This window comes from Cherax quadricarinatus, chromosome 37, assembly GCF_038502225.1.
Source record: "Cherax quadricarinatus isolate ZL_2023a chromosome 37, ASM3850222v1, whole genome shotgun sequence".
Taxonomy (NCBI): Eukaryota; Metazoa; Arthropoda; class Malacostraca; order Decapoda; family Parastacidae; genus Cherax; species Cherax quadricarinatus.
In genome coordinates this window covers 24,536,894-24,559,803 of record NC_091328.1, presented here as the reverse complement: position 1 = coordinate 24,559,803, position 22,910 = coordinate 24,536,894, and the positions used below count along the sequence as shown (strand labels likewise).

The following is a 22,910-nucleotide window of genomic DNA, read 5'->3' as shown; positions in this document are numbered from 1 at the left end:
ATGTTTATCATGCTTAATAATTGCTGATTCTACAATATTCCTTTCAAGCCAAGAGGAACAAGGGAAGTTGACTCTTGCTTCCTGCCAGTTTGCCAGGTTATTACAAGCGCTAATATGGTTGAAAATCGCGTTCGATTCCTGTGCTATATGTATCGAATAACGGTGTTTTGATATACTAACTTCTAAAGACTTTTTTGTCTGTCCCACATAGGAGAGATTGCAACGACTTGGACCATTTACAAGTCACACTAAAGCAGGAAGGTGAGGGAGCCAGTAACTGGAAGATCATCAATGAAATCAACACTTCCAGCTAGAGTGGGAGGAAGAGGACTTTGCAAAGCAGCACAGATAGCATATACCCACATTTCTACCTTTGTGTATGGCATCCTGGTAACTAGTGAGAGAGATAGTGCCAGAGGGCTTTGAAGGTTCTTTAGGAATTCACGAACCAAAGTTTATCGAGATAGCAGGGCAGTGGAATATCCTTGCAGAATCTTCAAACAGATCAACACCTCTTAATCACAATCAGTCCCATAGGGATAGCCCCATTCTGGAACAAAGTCATCTCAATGCTCAACAATGCATCGAAAAATAATAAAGATCGCACCTCCAGCCGTGAGGACATCACAGCTGTAGATTTCGTCTCTGATGTCCCTAATTTCTCCTTGGGCATTCGCCTCAATCCTCAGACCAGTGACACTGATACTGCACCTCGCATAGCCGCTTCCATTTTCGGACCCATTTTCTCAATTCTGGGCGTTGTAAATGTGTATCTGCTAGATTTAATGAGTAAATTGGGGTACTGGTTGCCATTCCATAACTTAATAAAATCAGCCGCTCTGTTTGGAATTTTCAAAGCTACGGTATCTTATTTAAGGAAGTCTCGAATTAGTTCTGCGATGTGTAGTGCCTATTATTTAATTTCATTTAAAATTGGACAGTATTCCTTTGTCTGGTGTTTCGGAATGATGCTGGGGTGAGGTTATTGGATCCGGGGAAGACCTCACTCTCTCGGGTCGGGCAGCAACACAGGAGTCTCTGGTTATCTTGTTTTCATCTCCCTGTAGTAATAGACCTAAGCATGATTTAACATTATAATCATTATTAACACTACATGCAGACTGATCTACTCCAGAGAAAATTATTTCATTCCTGACCGGAGATACTCACATGGACTGACTACCTAAATTTACAGCTCAAGTCCTGGGAGCAGTGGGAAAGTGGAGGACCTCCACTGGTGGTCCCCAATATTACTGAGTTCGATCACGAACAGTAGTTTCGTGCATTATTACTGAGTTCGATCACGAGCAGAGGTTTCGTACATTTAACGTGATGAGTAATTCGCGACTCTGCAGCTGTTTGAAGTTCAACATTTATTTTAGCAATTGTTTTGCTGAGAGTGGCGGATTTTAAGAAGCAGAAATAAATAAAGATTTAAAGTTATTCTTGGCCAATAGAAATATATAATATTAACTAAGGTATTATCATCCTGGTTCCTTCTTTAAGGACTGAATGAGTTATTAACAAAACGCTCACAATACTCTCCTCGTTGGTTAAAGGTTATGTTTAACAACATAACTCAAACATCAGTAAGTTCAATGTTATCCTTACACTTAGATATGTTCTCCACCTGCCCTAAATCCCATTAGAGAGAAATCCAGCTTTCACTACAGATCATTATTTTTGCCCTTCCAAACTTATGTGTCGTCACGTACCACTCAAAATACCGTTTAATACGGGGTAGGAGAATGGCACTACATTAATTAATCCGAGATGCAATATGCGTGGAAAATTGTATAAGCTCTGACGGATTAGTCACTGGAGCGCATTCAGCGAACGGAGGATCAAGCCTCCACTTCTTTAGCCGAATGACGCACGCGGGTTTAACGCTTTACGAAATGCAACAAGGATCAAGTAATATGCATATGCGTAGGTCACCCACCTATGCATGTTTGGACGAGCATGTCAGTGTGGTGCGGCAGGTGGTGGAGGGAGGGTTGACGGTCTTCACTCTCTCTCACCAGCCCTCGCTCACCACTGAGCCTTTCCATTACAATTCAATGCTTCTAGTGGGATGTGAACAGGAACCCGAAAGCTACTATTTCATAGTCAAATACCAACCTTATAATGAATTTTAAGAACTTCAGTTCACAAGCTGCTTACAAAATTCCACTGCCACGCAGATTGTTTTAAATAACAGGTAAGACACTCACAAAATCTATATCTTTTAAATATAATCTGAAATTATGTAACCAACTTATGTTTCTCTGTGTTTTTATGTGTATAACTTTAAGGATTTTATCGGCTTGACGTGTTCACTGACAAGCGAAAAAATAGCAATTTTTTTTTTTTTTCAAATTTTGAGGTCGGATAATCCCTTTACTTTTAGCAATTGAAATAAAAAAGTTTGTGATGTAAATAAGTCAAGGTCTTACACACCTTGATTATGACTGTGTTTATTCAGTCAGTTGTGTTTGTTCAGTCAGTTGTGTTTGTTCAGTCAGTTGTGCTTGTTCAGTAAGTTGTGTTTCTTCAGTCAGTTGTTCAGTTCAATTCAGTCAATTGTGTTTCTTCAGTCAGTTTTGTTTGTTCAGTCAGTTGTGTTTGTTCAGTCAGTTTTGTTTGTTCAGTCAATTGTGTTTGTCCAGTCAATTATGTTTGTTCAGACAATTGTATTTGTTTAGTCAATTTGTTTCTTCCAAATATGTTTGTTAATACATGTTTCAGCCAATTAAAAATTCTCGATTATCAAATCGCCAACTATAGCTAATTGCTCACTTGATTTAGACAATCCGAGTGCACTTTCCTCACGTCTTTTAGCCAATCAACGTACATGTTACTCACATGAGTAAGCCAGTCAACACGTTCACAGCAGCAGAGACTTTATATTAAACTACATTTCGCACTCGAGGCGACATTTCGGGGCGAAACATCGCCAGTATAATACTCTCATGTGTATGTGCCTCTAACCTATCACATGTCCAATAACTTGATATAGATACAGTTAGTAAAGTCACCTGCAGAGCAAAACGTAGTAGAGCAAAACTTTTCGCTCAGGTTCATGTTTCGCACGCCTGGATTTTCACTACTTTCTTGTGAATAGATTTACAATGTCGGGCAAAAATATCTCTCTATGAATCAGGTGATTCTCCGGGATAATGATTATATAAGAAAGACATGATTCTTAAAGATAATGATGATAACATAAAGACATGATTCTTAAAGATAATGATGATAACATAAAGACATGATTCTTAAAGATAATGATAACATAAAGACATGATTCTTAAAGATAATGATAACATAAAGACATGATTCTTAAAGATAATGATAACATAAAGACATGATTCTTAAAGATAATGATAACATAAAGACATGATTCTTAAAGATAATGATAACATAAAGACATGATTCTTAAAGATAATGATGATAACATAAAGACATGATTCTTAAAGATAATGATGATAACATAAAGACATGATTCTTAAAGATAATGATGATAACATAAAGACATGATTCTTAAAGAGAATGATGATAACGTAAAGACATGATTCTTAAAGATAATGATGATAACATAAAGACATGATTCTTAAAGAGAATGATGATAATGTAAAGACATGATTCTTAAAGATAAAGATAATGATAACATAAGAAATACATGATCTTAAAGGGAATGATGATAACATAAGAAAAGCAAGATTCTCCAGGATAATGTTGATAACACATTGAAGACATGATTCTCCAAGATAATGATAACATAAAGACATGATTCTCCAAGATAATAATAACATAAGAAAGACATGATTCTCCAAGATAATAATAACATAAGAAAGACATGATTCTCCAAGATAATAATAACAACATAAGGAAGAACACGATTCTTCAGGATAATGATAAAATAAGGAAGCCATGATTCTCTAAGATAATGATGATAACACAAAGAAAACATGATTCTGCAAGATAATGATGATAATACAAGGCAGACATGATAACTGTCGACAGACATGAGTCTCCTAGATACTAACAACAAGGTCATTATTCTCAAAAAGAATACATAATAAAAAGAAAGTTAAACGAAGAAAAATGAATAAAAAGCACAAGTTATGGTTGCAAGTGATTCTCTAAACAAAACCGAAGAGAAATTTCAACTCGTGTACTAAATAATTAAGCACCGAGTTATCTTCTTTTAAATAAGACGTGTGTAGAGTTTGGATATGTCTTAGGCGATGTTTCGCCCTGGGAAGATTCATCATTCCATTGGATTGATATCGACTTTCATTAGGTTACCTGTTGTCGTTCCCAAGAAGTCACCGCCCATTCCCTTCTTTCCCTCACGTAGGAAAGTGCTGGAAAACCATCTGGTCCGCACTTGAAGTTGTAAATAGGTCAATTCGAAAATGGCAGAGCTAGCCAACACGCAGGTTTCAGAGGGCTGATGGGGAGGTACGGGGCAGCCTTGAAGCATCACTTCACTTCCTATGGTGAAGGTTGACTGCCTCCTCCTGTGACCCGGATGCTGGATGACCCCCAGCTGGTTTTAACGCTTCCTTTGCAGCCACAGTAAGAAACAATAATAATAATTTCAGCAACAACAACAGCAGCAGCAACAGCCCCATTAATAACAACAATGGCAATTAACCACGGAGGAGGAACGATATGAGAATATCTAACTAATCTTAACGCAAAGTGGCCATGTTTATCAATAGTGTAGCCCGGTGGGGAGCGGATGTGATTTAAATTTATATAAGCCGACACTGGCACTCCATGAAGTATGATTTATTCATGACACTTTTTAGGTAGTAGGTTGGTAGACAGCAACCACCCAGGGAAGTACTACCGTCCTGCCAGATGACTGTGAAACAAAAACCTGTAACTGTTTTGCATGATGGTAGGATTGCTGGTTTCTTTTTCTGTCTCATAAACACGCTAAGATAACAGGGATATCTTGCTACTCCTACTTACACTTTGGTCACACTTCACAGACACGCACATGCATATATATATATACATACATCTAGGTTTTTCTCCTTTTTCTAAATAGCTCTTGTTCTTTTTTATTTCTTCTATTGTCCATGGGGAAGTGGAAAAGAATCTTTCCTCCGTAAGCCATGCGTGTCGTATGAGGCGACTAAAATGCCGGGAGCAATGGGCTAGTAACCCCTTCTCCTGTATACAATTACTAAAAAAGAGAAGAAGAAAAACTTTATAAAACTGGGTTGCTTAAATGTGCGTGGATGTAGTGCGGATGACAAGAAACAGATGATTGCTGATGTTATGAATGAAAAGAAGTTGGATGTCCTGGCCCTAAGCGAAACAAAGCTGAAGGGGGTAGGAGAGTTTCAGTGGGGGGAAATAAATGGGATTAAATCTGGAGTATCTGAGAGAGTTAGAGCAAAGGAAGGGGTAGCAGTAATGTTAAATGATCAGTTATGGAAGGAGAAAAGAGAATATGAATGTGTAAATTCAAGAATTATGTGGATTAAAGTAAAGGTTGGATGCGAGAAGTGGGTCATAATAAGCGTGTATGCACCTGGAGAAGAGAGGAATGCAGAGGAGAGAGAGAGATTTTGGGAGATGTTAAGTGAATGTATAGGAGCCTTTGAACCAAGTGAGAGAGTAATTGTGGTAGGGGACTTGAATGCTAAAGTAGGAGAAACTTTTAGAGAGGGTGTGGTAGGTAAGTTTGGGGTGCCAGGTGTAAATGATAATGGGAGCCCTTTGATTGAACTTTGTATAGAAAGGGGTTTAGTTATAGGTAATACATATTTTAAGAAAAAGAGGATAAATAAGTATACACGATATGATGTAGGGCGAAATGACAGTAGTTTGTTGGATTATGTATTGGTAGATAAAAGACTGTTGAGTAGACTTCAGGATGTACATGTTTATAGAGGGGCCACAGATATATCAGATCACTTTCTAGTTGTAGCTACACTGAGAGTAAAAGGTAGATGGGATACAAGGAGAATAGAAGCATCAGGGAAGAGAGAGGTGAAGGTTTATAAACTAAAAGAGGAGGCAGTTAGGGTAAGATATAAACAGCTATTGGAGGATAGATGGGCTAATGAGAGCATAGGCAATGGGGTCGAAGAGGTATGGGGTAGGTTTAAAAATGTAGTGTTAGAGTGTTCAGCAGAAGTTTGTGGTTACAGGAAAGTGGGTGCAGGAGGGAAGAGGAGCGATTGGTGGAATGATGATGTAAAGAGAGTAGTAAGGGAGAAAAAGTTAGCATATGAGAAGTTTTTACAAAGTAGAAGTGATGCAAGGAGGGAAGAGTATATGGAGAAAAAGAGAGAAGTTAAGAGAGTGGTGAAGCAATGTAAAAAGAGAGCAAATGAGAGAGTGGGTGAGATGTTATCAACAAATTTTGTTGAAAATAAGAAAAAGTTTTGGAGTGAGATTAACAAGTTAAGAAAGCCTAGAGAACAAATGGATTTGTCAGTTAAAAATAGGAGAGGAGAGTTATTAAATGGAGAGTTAGAGGTATTGGGAAGATGGAAGGAATATTTTGAGGAATTGTTAAATGTTGATGAAGATAGGGAAGCTGTGATTTCGTGTATAGGGCAAGGAGGAATAACATCTTGTAGGAGTGAGGAAGAGCCAGTTGTGAGTGTGGGGGAAGTTCGTGAGGCAGTAGGTAAAATGAAAGGGGGTAAGGCAGCCGGGATTGATGGGATAAAGATAGAAATGTTAAAAGCAGGTGGGGATATAGTTTTGGAGTGGTTGGTGCAATTATTTAATAAATGTATGGAAGAAGGTAAGGTACCTAGGGATTGGCAGAGAGCATGCATAGTTCCTTTGTATAAAGGCAAAGGGGATAAAAGAGAGTGCAAAAATTATAGGGGGATAAGTCTGTTGAGTGTACCTGGTAAAGTGTATGGTAGAGTTATAATTGAAAGAATTAAGAGTAAGACGGAGAATAGGATAGCAGATGAACAAGGAGGCTTTAGGAAAGGTAGGGGGTGTGTGGACCAGGTGTTTACAGTGAAACATATAAGTGAACAGTATTTAGATAAGGCTAAAGAGGTCTTTGTGGCATTTATGGATTTGGAAAAGGCGTATGACAGGGTGGATAGGGGGGCAATGTGGCAGATGTTGCAAGTGTATGGTGTAGGAGGTAGGTTACTGAAAGCAGTGAAGAGTTTTTACGAAGATAGTGAGGCTCAAGTTAGAGTATGTAGGAAAGAGGGAAATTTTTTCCCAGTAAAAGTAGGCCTTAGACAAGGATGTGTGATGTCACCGTGGTTGTTTAATATATTTATAGATGGGGTTGTAAGAGAAGTAAATGCGAGGGTCTTGGCAAGAGGCGTGGAGTTAAAAGATAAAGAATCACACACAAAGTGGGAGTTGTCACAGCTGCTCTTTGCTGATGACACTGTGCTCTTGGGAGATTCTGAAGAGAAGTTGCAGAGATTGGTGGATGAATTTGGTAGGGTGTGCAAAAGAAGAAAATTAAAGGTGAATACAGGAAAGAGTAAGGTTATGAGGATAACAAAAAGATTAGGTGATGAAAGATTGAATATCAGATTGGAGGGAGAGAGTATGGAGGAGGTGAACGTATTCAGATATTTGGGAGTGGACGTGTCAGCAGATGGGTCTATGAAAGATGAGGTGAATCATAGAATTGATGAGGGAAAAAGAGTGAGTGGTGCACTTAGGAGTCTGTGGAGACAAAGAACTTTGTCCTTGGAGGCAAAGAGGGGAATGTATGAGAGTATAGTTTTACCAACGCTCTTATATGGGTGTGAAGCGTGGGTGATGAATGTTGCAGCGAGGAGAAGGCTGGAGGCAGTGGAGATGTCATGTCTGAGGGCAATGTGTGGTGTGAATATAATGCAGAGAATTCGTAGTTTGGAAGTTAGGAGGAGGTGCGGGATTACCAAAACTGTTGTCCAGAGGGCTGAGGAAGGGTTGTTGAGGTGGTTCGGACATGTAGAGAGAATGGAGCGAAACAGAATGACTTCAAGAGTGTATCAGTCTGTAGTGGAAGGAAGGCGGGGTAGGGGTCGGCCTAGGAAGGGTTGGAGGGAGGGGGTAAAGGAGGTTTTGTGTGCGAGGGGCTTGGACTTCCAGCAGGCATGCGTGAGCGTGTTTGATAGGAGTGAATGGAGACAAATGGTTTTTAATACTTGACGTGCTGTTGGAGTGTGAGCAAAGTAACATTTATGAAGGGATTCAGGGAAACCGGCAGGCCGGACTTGAGTCCTGGAGATGGGAAGTACAGTGCCTGCACTCTGAAGGAGGGGTGTTAATGTTGCAGTTTAAAAACTGTAGTGTAAAGCACCCTTCTGGCAAGACAGTGATGGAGTGAATGATGGTGAAAGTTTTTCTTTTTCGGGCCACCCTGCCTTGGTGGGAATCGGCCGGTGTGATAATAAAATAAAATAAAACTTTCCAGCAGTAAGTGCCCATCATTATCTTGGTTCAAAGGGACCCTGAAATAATTGCTTACTTTTTATCAATAAAAATAATAAATATAAATTTCTTCGTCTTTTTTTTTTTTTTTTTGGTAGCTTCCAAAATTCTGGTGTTTCAAATTCCTCCCTTCAAGGTAGGGGCGTTTTAGCCAAGGGATTGGAGATATCCTCTATCTTATATCAAGATCGCTTGACTGTTACTACCCTGGCATTGTACCCGTGAATAAGCAAATAATAACAACCGAGGAAAAAATGTGTTCAAGACCTTTTCATTGGTAATACTGTAACCTCACGAACAATAACAATGGTGCGCCTGAGACAATAAAGCAAGCAGAACAGTTAAAGTGTATGGAACAACAACGTTGTTTTCAATACCGACAAGTTGATGATTAAGACGCATGTTCAACATCTAGGTAGCTTTACTGGAGAAACGTGTCGCCTGCGTAGCAGGCTATGGGCAAAACGTCTTCAATAAAGACTTCCAGGAGTTCCACATGTCTTATTTATCAACATGTCGGTTTGGCATCCCTTCGACGTTATGACACAGCAACAACATGGAATCTTGATATAGAGGATATCTTCTACAAGTCTATTGCTAACCTCTGGCTCACCTTACAGACATGACGACTTACATTTCACTAGTGGGCCCCGCCCAACTGTGACCACGTCATAAGCTGCTACGTCCCTCAACATCTGCAACTCCATTGCTCATGCTGTGACCCTATCTTCTGAGACTCAACTTCTACTAGTCGGGTACCACCCACATGTGATATTGCCTGCAACTGCTGCACCTCTCCTCTGGCTTCAGCCTATTTGTCTTCATCCTCAAGAGTCTGTGTGAGTTTTTTGTATTTTGAGAGTAAATATATTTTGTTATACCCTTTATATGTACGGTTTCAGAATACATAGTTTCGACTATACAATGTGTTTGTTTTCTGTCCATCCGTCGTAACACCAAATTTTACATATTTGACTTGGGGACCCGTCATTCTGGGCACATCCATTAGGTATATGTATGTTAACTATACAAGAAGTCACTCTCCTCCCTTTCTGTAGCTACATTCATTAGGTACCGTCTGTTTCAGTCCTTTATTGCTGTACAATAATAAATGTTTGAGGCCTGAGCACTAACTATGGGAACTACAAAGCTGTGTTCCCTTCCCCTTGTACTATAATTGCTTTGGTTTCCAGCCTTGACAAACTTGGCAGCAAGATATTCTGGACACTCTTTGTGAGCAATTTTATAAATGTGATTTAACTTCGGTTGTTTTCCTCTGTCTTCTACATTCAGAATATTCGGTCATTGTAATTCATCCTGGATTACTATTTTGTTCTCGGTGATTTGTAGTCTACCTTTTTTTTTTTTTTTTGTTATGGCAGAGTATTATAAAGAGCAAGAGTAATGTATATGGCATTGTATAAAAGCTGGATATAGGGTCCTGCGAAGCCTTAGTAGGTTGACACTGTGCCCTTCTGTAGAGGTTCTTAGTCTGTCATTCGCTTTCTCTACTACACTCTTTCCTCTCAATTCTCCTGACATGCATGGGTCAAAGGGGATTTCAAGATATTTCACTGAGGAAACTGAAGTGATGGGTTCCCCATTACACTGCACATTAAAATTATTTACACTTTTCAGTTTATTTTTCGTGCCAAAGAGCACGGATTTCGTTTTTCGGAGGTGTAACGATAATTTGTTGTCTACTGTCTATTTGCTGCAGAACTCTAGTTCTGGTGATAGTATATTAGCTATATCTTGTGGATCATTACCTGACACTAACAGAGCACTGTCATCTGCACACACCAGAAACTTACACTTGACAATGATGGGCATGTCATTCACATGACATAGGGACCATAAAGGACCCAGAATACACTGGGGAACTTTGTAAGCTCTTGGCAGGGGTTCTGTTTCTGTCAGTCTTGACAATTTGTTTCCTGTTGGTCAAGTAGGACTTAAACCAGTCTAGAGAACTTTGCCGATAGCTTGCAGCTTTTTACATAATATATTGTGGTTGGCCGCAAGTCTAAGGTCACCATACCAATCTCATTTCAGTTCTCAGGTAGTCCATCAGATTAATTAGTTGAGTAAGATCTCCTAAAACCTGATTGGTAGCTATGGAGAATGTTTTCGTCATTAAGATACTTAATTACTTGACAGTACACCTCCTTCTCTGGAATTTTGGACATCACACGGTATAAGTGGTGATGCACAAATTTATTATGTGCGCAGTGTGAATTAGCAATTCAGCTGCACCATCTTTTAAGAACTTAGCTGGAATGTTATCTCAAGCGGTGCTCTTAGTTGGGTTTAACTTGCTTAGTTCTTTTCGCATGAAGTCATAAGATAAACCTACCAGTTGGCAACAGTTTGGGGTGATGCCTTTATTAGTGTAGTATGTTTACTTACTAGTGTTGATGCGACTGTTGTGTAGTATAAATTAAAACAATTTGCCACTTTAGTTGTTTCATGTCATACCTCGTTTTCGATATTCACCACTATATTAGATCTATCTACAGGTTTATGGCTATACCCCTTTTGTGTGGATAAATGGTTCAGAGACCCGACAACATTTAGGTATCTTTAATTAGGAAACGGTTCGCCACACAGTGGCTTTAGGTATGACCTACTTCTGCATTTGGATTTGTCAAATGTGATACCACCTACGACTGCTGCACCTCTCCTGCCTACAGTATATAACCCACTTCTTCGCACATATGCTGTATTCTTCTCAAGATTGATGGACTGATTACATCGACTCAAAGCTGAGGGACTGATTACCTCAAACTCCTCCTGTTCTTCGTCATTCTCCTTTGTATGGACTGATGAAGCCACTGTGTGGCGAAACGTTTCCTAATTAAAGATACCCAAATGTTGCATAAGTATCGAATTTATCATCCTTTTTGTATTTTAGTTGTTGCCAAAGCTTTCTGGGGTTATTCTTGTATTCTTCGATTTTTGAGCAATAGTACCTTGCCTTTGTACTCTGTTCCTTATCCTTTGGAATACGATTAACTCTGCAGTTTTCTGTTTGTTAGCAACTGATCCCTAAATCTGATATTATTTAATATCTCAGTAGTTATCCAGTGTTCACTTCTTCGTTTAATCCTAACCTCTTTAACTGGTGCACTATTATCAAGGATTGCAGTAAACTTGGTTTTGAATGTTTTCCAGGCATCAGTTACGTCTGTCACAGTCCAGTCACTATTTTGTAGTCTACCAGAATTTCTTGACTGTAGTTTCTAGTTTACTTCATTTTTATTGTCCTGTGTAGGTCTTGCAGTTGTGCTCATTTCTGTACAAGACTCTCGAAAAGTTTTCCAAAAACTGATCATGGGTGGAAGGGGGGTGGGGTCGGTAACTAGTTCCTAGTAGGATGAGTTTGGTCTTGGCCAGCAGCACCTCAAACCGGAGCTCACGGAGGATGTAAACAGAGTATAACAGATACTCCATAATAGTGAACTGGAGCCGTTAAACGAATTTTCACTTGTAATTTGAAATATCCGTATTAGCGAATCGCCGTAAGTGACGCGCCTTAAAGCGGGGCCCTACTGTACATTTATAATATCTCAGAACTTCTGTATAAATTACTCTAGTCACTCAGGATTTAAAAAATTAAACCTAATTCGATCATTTAAATATGCTCTATCATGTCCCCTTGCTAAGTAAAATAACTGACGTGAGTTTCGTTACGATCAATCCATTCGTATTTATTATAACAGGAAAACAAAATGTCATGGAAACTAGTCCATAAAGCACCCTGGAATGTAAAGTTTGTTAGTGGTAAAAAGTGGAAGGCATCTGATGACTTTCTCTCAGTGATTCGTCTTATGTTGTACCAGTGTTCGACTTGGTTAAGCTTTATCTCCTAGGCTTTCATTAGCAAGCACTAAACCCCTAAGGGGGTTATGCAGAGCATGGGGAATGGGAGTTAATTAGATTCGATCCAAAGGAAACAAACGAATTTTATTTCTATAAAGAGGTTTACACAGCATATAATACAATTAGGGCGACTGACATATATTTAATCTACTTTATAGCTAAGGCCTATTGTTTTGCTAGGTATTTTTGGCAGCCTTAAAACTAAATTATCATTACAAGTATATGTGAATAAATATACATAGTTTTTATTATACCTGCGGTATTTAGAAATTCAGGCGGGTAGCTCTAATTCCCAAGATCAAGAGCCTTTTATCTGAATCAAGGAGCTCCCATCAAGGGTTTTGTATTTTCTCAGCAGCCCTTTGTATCTTTTGAGTGTTGAGCTACAGTTCATGGGTCTTTTGAGAGCTTCAAGCAACTCATACAAGACTTTTTGAGTATATACATCTAAAACTCTTGTGCTCTTGAAATTATATATTTTCAGCTCCTGAACTTCTTATGAGGGTTGGGTCATGGTCCTTGGTTCTGTTAGGAAGTTGATCTGAAGCTCCAATATTTATATATCTTTCTAGTTCAGTCTCTTGCTGCCCTTTACCCTTTCACCATCCACTGCCCCGCTGTTATCCGTAACCTATTACTCATCCATCTCCCTTTTGCCACCTGATGCCCTCGCTTCCTTCCTGCCCTGCAGCGCTGTATAGTCCTTGTGGCTTAGCGCTTCTTTTTGATTATAATAAAATCCAATATTTATAGAGGGTTTCGAAGTAGAGCTACAAGGCGGTGTTTCTTTGGTGGTGTTTCTTTGACAGTGAGAGCGATGGTTTGCTCGGCTCTGGCATTCGTCTCCTGGATGGCGTTCAGTACTATGGCTCTGCAGTATGCCAGCGGCAGTGAGAGACGGGAGGGGACTAAGGCCAATAGCCCTCTTGAATTAGTGACCGGCTTCCAGAAGACAGACGGCCTAAAGAAGAAATTCCATGTGTTGAAGAACAAGGTGGATAGTTCACACGAACGTGTGGGCGATCTGGAACAAACTGAAGGCTGGGAGAATGAGGAAGGAGACCTGAAGAAGCATGCTGAAATCTGGAATCATATGGGCCGCTTTAAGCATGTGGATCGTCTGAAACACGAGGAAGTGAGGAAAGAGGTCGCGGTGAAAGTGCAGGAAGTGGTGGAGCAGCATCTTTCTAGGTGTCACCTGGTCTTGGCCACCACCACCCAACTCAGCCCAACCTTCACCTCGATTCTCAGGTGAGATAACAACTTCCTTCTCTGTGTAGTTAATTTTCCTTCTTCTTTATTATCATCTTGTTATCATTACTATTAATAATAATGCTTACAATAATAACTGAGTGGAGGTAACTAGACTGGGTGGGTCATTGGGCTAATCCAGGGGGGGGGACATGGACCTGCTCTGCATGGGTCAATAGGCCTGTTGTAGTGTTCCTTCTTTCTTATGTTCTTATGTTATGATAACCAGAAATGCAGGAACATGATAATAATAAATTTAACGTAATAACACTAAGGATAATAAAAATACTTTCCAATTCCAACTCGGGTACTATGTAATAATTTAAGGATGGAGGCAAAATCCTACAATATTCTTTTCCTAATATTATTTTCATGAAAAATAAAATTTAAGTTTTCACTGACAAGAAAGTGGTGACACAAATTTTTTGTGAGTCACTCTCCACAAGAAGTTTGTGGATGCGTGAGTGTTCAGGTCTTCTGCTAGATTAAGTCCTGATCAACCAGACAGAAACTGCTGGCCACATGCAGTCTGACATACGAACTGCAACCCTGCTGATCAAGAAGCTACTTAAGAAACTTACCGCATTTCCTTATGTCATTTGCAACTTACACTTATTGCATTATCTCAGTGTACTTATGGTACCCATGCTTCTGAATGGGCGTATTTTGCACTGTTCGCCAAACCTCTTCCTTTAGTAGGGAGTGACTTTTGTGTGCAGATTCAGAATCAGTCCCTCTGGAATCATCCAGTTGCAAATTATGATTTATTTTTCTTCCCTGTGCTCCAAGGAGTATAGGTCGAGGGACTTCAAACATTATCAGTAATTTAGAGCTTGACTGAATTTATGAATTAAACTATAATCAGACATGCAGTCCAATTGTACTCACCTGTCAACGTGAAAGAGGTTCTTTGTTCCTAGGCAACTTGTCGAGGAAGGAGCACGAGGTAGCGTAGTTGTTGTAGCCGCAGAGCTCTTCTCGGGGGAGAAACTTGCACAAGAGAATCTCCTACAAGGGCTTTGGAGAGGCTCTACGCTCACCTGCCAAGCTCTCATTTTCTACCTAGAGAACGCAAACACCGATATCATGATCAGGTATTATTTTTTGAGTTAAAAGACTTTTCTATTTACTCAGCTATTACTTCAAGCTGCAATTGTTGCAATGGTAAAAAAAATTATACGACACTCATCAACAGGTTCCTTGAAGAGTCCAGGTTGTGGCATCGTCCACAGACAGTCGTGGTGTTGGTGGGAGAGGAAGACAGGATGGAAGCTCTCCTCCACCACTCTAGTCTTCGCAACTCCATTCACACACTCTACATCGCCATCGACTGGAGTAACCGCACCAAGCCACCTGTTAAAAAATGGCTCAAGGGAGGAGCTGTTAATAAAGGTAACAGCTGGCGATTATTTTCTTTAAAACTTTTACATGGTCACACAGTCTACATGACAATGATAAAACTTATTTTAAGATACTAAGAACTGCTACTTTAACTAGTTAACATCACTGATGCATTACTAATTATAGATCTCAAACGTAAAAATCATCTGTTCCTGAAATTTAGTCCCAGAGTCAAGTTTTAAGAAGAGTTTTTTCCGGTTTCTCCGTGGTGTAATATTTTTTTCAAGCTTGATAAATCACAACAAGAAACTTGCATTTCTTCCCTGGTTTTCTACTAGGGTACTGATTGCATATTTCCAGCAGCTAATGGAACAGGGAATAATAATCCTAACTATTAACAAAGCTTCCATTTTGATTTTCAGATCCGTCATGACTTACCGTTTATTATCTTCCACCCCACAACCTTCTAGTTAGGCCGCTTTAAAAAGAATAACCGAAGAATGACAGAAACCTTATAGATGCGACTAACATTCACTGTTTCTTCTCTAGATTTATAGGACAAATTCAGTGAAACTTTTTCCTTGCTGCGATTTTATCTCCTATGACTGAAACCTGCAACTCTACAAATTTAGGGACTTGACTCACGAAATCGTAATGACACGATTGCAAACAAACCATACCACGGACGGGGAGAGAACCCGCGATCAGAGTCTCAAAACTCCAGACCGTAGCGTTAAACACTGGCTAACGCGACGGTCTGGAGTTTTGAGACTCTCTGATCGCGGGTTCTATCCACGTCCGTGGTATGGTTTTTTTAGGGACTTGTAATACCAGTTAATATCCGTAGTTTAATATTCTACGATACTTATAGGAAAAGGGCATCGATTGATCCTGGGCGAAGGTTGGCGTTAGAAGGAAGATACTATATAGATTCACAAATATACATGTAAGAGAGAGAGAGGTGTTAATGTTTTCGTTTTTTTTATTCCAACTCACATTAGCTTAACCCTTCTTTTAAAGAAAAAGTAGAACATATCCACAGTCTGAGTTTCAAGCACTTTAAATATTATAATGAAAGATTTAAAGTGGAATTAGAATGTCACAGCAAGCAGAAGAAATGCTGATTAGTTAATTGGACTACACAACGACTACACAAAGATTCATTAAGACTGCGTGTATCCTGTGCATCAATAGTCAAGGCCACTTTATTGTATAAAATATGGATTAAAGTAAATTATCAATGTATGCACGCCTCTTTCGCAAATTTTTTAAGCAGTCTCCCATAGCTTACGCTATAGACTGGTTGACTGGGAATACAACCGACCTTTTCACACGTTCTTATCGTTATAGCTACCTTTTTTTCCTGAGAGAGGGGATGACATATTTGTGTGATGTGCTAAATCATTAAACATAAAGTGTGGTGGATGATGCGCTTCCCATTATACACCATGACAATATCAAAGTACCCCAGGAGAATGCAGGGGATTCCTAGGAGACACGAGTCCCCTCGAAGGATGAAGCAGAGTCCTAGGAAGATGCAGTCTCTTGAACAATGTAGAGATTCCTTAGAAAGATTCATTGGTCCCCTAAAAAATGTAGACGTCTCGTAGCAGGATGCATGGTCCCCTAGGAAGAAGGAGCAGTTTCCTAGTAGGAGGCTAGTCTCCTAGGAGAAAGTGGAATATAGATCGCAATGTATTTGAATGACAAGAATAAAGTGAATACAGACTGAAATGTAAATTGCATGTTTGAGCGTTTTCCTGTAATGAGCCCCAACCTTTTCAGAAGCAAGTTGCACATGCTTCCGAAGACGTGTGTTTGAACACATAAAACGTTCAGTCATTTTCACTTCACTCTGATGTTTCACGTCTCTGGTACTGTATGTTTACCCGTTTACCCAGCAGGAGAAACCAACGGAATGAGGACCTACCCAGCAAGAGAAACCGAAGGAGTGAGAACCTACCCAGCAGAAGAAACCGAAGGAGTGAGAACCTACACAGCAGGAGAAACCGTAGGAGTGAGAACCTATAGACGGTGTCTTTACTGCGACCAAGGGGAGGAGGGCATCCAGCTCCTGCGTACACACAAGCTCTTTCCAGGTTCACTCTTTATTGCAACTGTCACGTGCTAAATTCGTAGAGAGGTGTGCAGCTCTGAGGTAATAGGATGTCATCAGGTTAGATCCATGATAGGGAAGAATAGCTACAGTTCCTTGCATCAAGATCCTTTCACCAGCATAATTACTTTCCTTTTCTTATCTACATTTTTGAGGGGGGGGGGAGGTAGGAGAGGTAAACTCATGCGAACTACACAGTGTCTGGGGTTCAGGTATGCTCGATCCAAGAAAGAGGAGGTTTGGTTCTAATTCTTGGATCAATGATCACTTGCCAGCTTCAAAAGGTAAACCTTTTGAAGCTTCAAAAGGTAAACCTTTTGAAGCTGGCAAGTGATCATTCATGCAAGGAACTGAGCTGAAGATCAATACCGGTGTTAAAGCCTGAAGCTGATCAGAAAATGCTTTCTTATGTTATCGCATAGAAACCAAATGTGAGAAAAATTGAGAAAAGGTCACCTGCCCATCCCAGTAATGCCATGGACCTTCCACTACTTTTAGTTCATTAATTTTCAAAAAACTGAAACCTATCGAACGAATTGTTCTCAGGTTATAAACAGAAACCTAAGTGCAAGAAAACTGTGTCTGAGGATAGGCTTCTTAACTGAACTGAGAGTGTATTGAGAGCATAAGGATCAGTAAGGCTGCTTGTAACCCAATCATCACCAGTCAATAATACTGTAACGCAGTATATATATATATACTCTGAGAAACATGCACCTATGAGTATTAGTTGGTTAAATGAATTTTAAGTCTATCGATTACACGAGGCTTACTAATTCGTATGTAACCTGTTCACCGCCAGTAAATTAAGCTATCGGTGTATATACACTGTACATCGAGAGATGCACAAATCTCGCTAATTACGGGCTGGGGAAGAGAAAACACATGCTTTTCACAACTCAATAACTTTGTGTATTTTAAAGATAAACAGATCATAATTTCATCAAATAAAAGACATTTTAATGCATTTTTAAAATTTACATACCTTATTTAGGTACCATCCTGTGGGAACCACATTTCTCTCACGTGTATTCAACGTCTTTGGAGTTCTGGATGCAGGAGGCTGTTTAACATGTCGACGTAGCTCGCTGGTGCTACTGCAACTGCTGTCTCCTCCTCTTCAAAAAAGTAAGGACCTACGATTCCTGTGGAGAAATTTTTCTCCAGGGGAATTATCGGCCCCTTCAGCTTTTTTCAGCCCCTTTCAGCCATGAGGGACGACTCACTCAGAAAGGGCAATGTCATCTAGCTTCTGATCAGCAGTTTAATTCGTAACACATGTTTGTACCCGGGTGCCAAGTAAGTCACGTCACCGCTGACCAGTGTTGCAACTAGTGTGGGTTAATGAGAGAAAATTAATCTCTTACCGTAGCAGGAAAATTAAGAAAAATCCTGCACCCATTTATTTACAAGCTAATGCTAGCATGAATTATTGTCTATGCCCAGTTTTGCAGTTTTGCAAGGAGGGGAAAAATGCTGATTTCAGCAGATCCTTTGTGGCAAGAGACGCCCAGAACAGCCGCGGCTGAAGTGGGGCAGGGGCCATAAGATTGCGTTATATACTGGTACAGACAACTCATGCTCCACGCTATAACGACTAACAAAGACATAATTATGCACGTGTTACTGTACCTCAGACACACAGTCTCAATATTCGCAGTAGAAAGATTACAGAGAAGCGTGTTCAGCTTCCTGTAGTGACATTACTATTAACAAAGGACAAGACTGAAAGATAGTGTGGTTTACAGTGTTGCGAACATTCGTCAGACAAATAGTGCACCATAAAACACTTCTGCTTCAATCAAGACAGTGGATATCCGGGTGACACTTAAGGGTCCGATACACATACCCGGGTAAATCTGCTGAGGCATAGTTTGGTTCAAGTGACTGTGCAGTCGAGAACTATGGTATGACCTAACCAAATTCACCAATACACCCGGTTACCTACTTTCCATCGAGCCCAAAACTGTACGTAAATAAGGCACTGTTCAATATTCAGTTACTGAATGTATATTGCCATATGCTCCTTTGGGGCAATCATGTATTTACATTTCTTTCTTTCACACAGTCCAGGGGAGTGGGTTTGACAGCTCCTCAACACAACGGCTTTGGGAATGGCTGCGAAGACTTGGGCTGTCATTCAAGCTAAATCCCATTGCAGTCCGTTTCTCTTATTTGGTTTAGCATGTATCCAGTTTCACAAGAATTCCTATCGTGGAGACACCGCATCACACTGTCACTTTTGAGCTGTAGAGAGGTCTTTCGTGAAGTTCTCGTGGGTTCCCCGCCACACAGTACCGACAGTTCTGTTTGTTAATACAGCCATCCAGATGGAAATGTGCTTCGTCTGTATGTAAATTTCAAAAAATGCATTAACCTTTTATTAAATGTAATTAAGATTTGTTTATCTTTAAAATACGCAAAGTTATTTAATTGTGAAAAACATGCGTTTTCTCTGCTCCACCTTGTATGTTCTAGTTCCATCGTGAGTATGTGTCCTGATCTTCAGCACTGTCATGAGAAAATATATCATTTAAGCCTTGCTAAATTCATGAAAGAAAAGCTTCATAAAACAGCGAGTTTTCAGTTTTGGTCAGTTATATTCTATTTCAAATTCAATACAGTCCTCTTAGAAAAATTGTTTGTTAATATGAAACTGTAATCTTCATACCACCTGTAAGCTACCAGGAGGAACTGAAGAAAAGAAAATTGTAGTAGGAGTCCAAAAACGATCCAAGGCTTTCTCAAAGTAAGGTACATCAGACTTCAAGGTTTTAAGACGATCAGATGAGGTATTAACAGTTTTCCTAATTTCTTTAAAAAATTAAAAACTAGTCACATAAGCAGACCAAAATCAATACAAACCTTTCCTTAAGTAAGATACACCAATGTTTCACGCTAATCAAAAGAAGTGCTCTCCAGTTTGTTCAGGAAAACAATAGAATTTTTTGAATTATGTCAGTAAATCGGAAAATTAGACTCTGCTTAGCCCGAAATTTTATTATATCTTCATTTTGGTTTAATACATTAGTTTTTAAAATTAGAAAAATGTTCTGGAGAGGCAACCTCATGTTTTTTTTACATGGAAAAATACCTGCAGCTTAAAAAACTAATTAACAAATTGGCTCCTACATAGTTCAACAACAGTCTAAATCTTCTTCTAGGTATAATATACTTGTTATGAAAATTTGAAACAGATCCTAAAAGGCATTTTCAAGTAATGGACCTTGTAGAGAAAGAAAAAGATCAAATGAATTCCTACAAAATGACTATATGTCTGTTCTTGTATAGAATACATATGAACAGTGTTACCATATATAGAATACATATAAACAGTGTTACCATATAAAACATTGCTCTTTATCAATCAATATTTTTCTATATTTTCTTTCAAAATTTCCAGAGACTCTAAGGAACATGATGGGGCACAGATTTCAGGTAGTGGCAGTTGATTACTGCCCAGTGATATCATACAGGAAGGTGACGCAGGATCCTGGTGCTCCTGTGGTACCGCAGGACTCTGTCAATATTCGTATGCTGGATATCATCGCTGCTCGCTTCAACTTCACGTGGGTCTCTAACGTCTTCCAGCATTTCATCATTTTGTGTCTAATTTCCACTCATATTTTCATCGTTAATGTTTAATATAAGTTTATTTATATTTATATGTATTTATATCCTCTTTTTTAAGAAATTAATTCTGCATTTGTCTAACACAATTTTTAAATCTTTATTTTAAGTAATGGACAAATTTCTGATTTGATTTGCATTCATTCATGCTAGAATCAACAACAAATATTGTTTACTCTACAGTGAGACCTCTTCAAGGGTGGCTCCTTGACGTAGCGAAGAGGCTCTTGGTCTAAGAAATTAGACACTTTGGTGTCCTTCCTCAGACCGAACCTAATTACCCCTCCAGTCCTCCCTTCCCTAGCCCATCCTCCCCATCCCCCCTTTTTTCCCTTTCCTTCCCTCTCCCAGCACTCCCTTTTCCTTGTCCCGTTTGTTACCTCTGGGGTCCTTCCGTCTGGCATTAAGGTTTCTAGGTAAGAGGAAGTATGCCAGGGTTCATCCCGCTCCATGAGGTTTCTCGGGTGTGGTGTAGTTTGCCGTGGAATCTGAATTATCTGGAGACGCCCTGCTCCCTTCTCGGATTTCCGAGAACTGGGCAAGGTGTCCTGCAGGTGACGGGTGTATCTCCAGAGGCTGCCTGTCGGTTCTGGGAGCTGGTAGCCGAGAAAGGGATGCTTTGTGGCGGGTTTCCAACACCACCTGTTTTGTGTGCCTACGTGACTCGGTAGATGTGAAGTTTACTGGTTTACTGGCGTGAAGAGAGGGGTATGGCTCGGGTTCCATGCTGCATCTGCACTGCTTGGGGTTTCGAGGTGCTCTCGGATGAGGGAGGAAGGGGAATTATGGCCCTTCCATGCCTTGCAGTGACTGTCCCTTCGCTGTCCCTCTTTTTTTCTCTACTTCTTTTTTTTTCTTTAAAATAACAATAAGAAAGAAGTCCTGTCATCATGGAGACTTCATTCCATGATAACCCTCCTCCTCCCAGGCTCCTTTCTGTTACCACATCCTGTTCTGACTCAGCTTCATTATTGGATCCATCTCCAGACTCTTCCTATACCCCTGTACTTTCTGCTGGTGACATTTCGTCACCTACTCCCGGTGCTGAGGTTCTGCCCGTTTCTGCTAGTGCCTCTACATCTTAAGAACATAAGAACATAAGAATGGAGAAACACTGCAGAAGGTCTACTGGCCCATACAAGGCAGGTCCTTATCAAAGCGATCTCTACCCAAAGCTACCCAAGAATTTACTCCCGTACCCAATGACACCAATCAAACCCAGCCCCTCCCACTCATATATTTGTCCAATCTCTTTTGTAAAGCTACCCAAGGTCCTAGCCTCGATCACCCTACTCGGAAGATTGTTCAACGCATCCACAACTCTGTTAGAAAACCAGCACTTACCTATGTTCTTTCTAAAGCTAAATTTATCCAACTTAAATCCATTATTTCTGGTTCTTACCTGGTTCGACACCCTCAGTACTTTATTAATATCTTCTTTGTTTATGCCCATCATCCACTTATACACTTCAATGATATCTTCGTTTGTTCTACGTCTCTCCAGAGAGTGGAGATTTAAGGCTTTAAGTCTATCTTCATATGGAAGATTTCTTACACAGTAAATAATTTTAGTCATTCTTCTCTGTATGTTCTCCAATGAGTCTATATCCATGCTGCAGTAACGAGACCAAAACTGAGCAGCATAATCTAAATGAGACCTCACTAGTGATGTATAGAGCTGTAAAATAACTTCTGGACTTCTGTTACTTATACTTCTTGAGATAAATCCTAGTTGATAAATTAGACACATGTGCAACTCTTGGGTATCTTTATTGAGGAAACGTTTCGCCACACAGTGGCTTCATCAGTCCATACAAAGGAGAATCTTGAAGAACAGGAGGAGAATGAGGTAATCAGTCCCTCAACCTCGAGTCGATGTGGTCAGTCCATCAATCTTGAATAGAATACGGCATACGTGCTGAGAAGGAGCTTATAAACCGTTGGCAGGAGAGGTGCAGAAGTCATAGGTCGTGTAACATTTGTTCAATGTTGAAGTAGGTCGTGCCCAAGAATTAGGCAAGCGAAGAATTCCCAAGTATTAAGATCCCAAGAAGTTGCAGTGTCTGACAGGTTTGTAGATGAATGGTTCAGAGAACCGACATGTTGATAAATTAGACACATGTGCAACTCAAGAGTTGCACATGTGCAACTCAAGAGTTGCACATGTGTCTAATTTATCAACATGTCGGTTCTCTGAACCATTCATCTACAAATAAATCCTAGTAATCTGTTAGCCTTGTTGCGCACACTTAGGCACTACTGTCTTGGCTTTAGA

General features: G+C 39.9%; 1 protein-coding gene and 1 long non-coding RNA gene across 2 annotated transcripts; both read left to right on the top strand.

The window, feature by feature from the left end:
* Positions 1-1,981: 1,981 nt before the first annotated feature.
* LOC128703089 (uncharacterized) lies at positions 1,982-9,123 on the top strand. The gene is made up of 2 exons (XR_008409208.2): positions 1,982-2,200; positions 9,036-9,123. It is a non-coding gene; the product is annotated as an uncharacterized lncRNA (long non-coding RNA).
* Positions 9,124-13,113: 3,990 nt separating this feature from the next.
* On the top strand, positions 13,114-20,650 carry LOC128703524 (uncharacterized). Its single transcript, XM_053798213.2, has 5 exons — positions 13,114-13,548; positions 14,469-14,642; positions 14,744-14,940; positions 16,791-16,988; positions 20,409-20,650. Exons 1-5 carry the CDS (start codon positions 13,115-13,117, stop codon positions 20,648-20,650), a joined length of 1,245 nt encoding a protein of 414 aa, XP_053654188.2. The 5' UTR covers position 13,114.
* Positions 20,651-22,910: the final 2,260 nt, after the last annotated feature.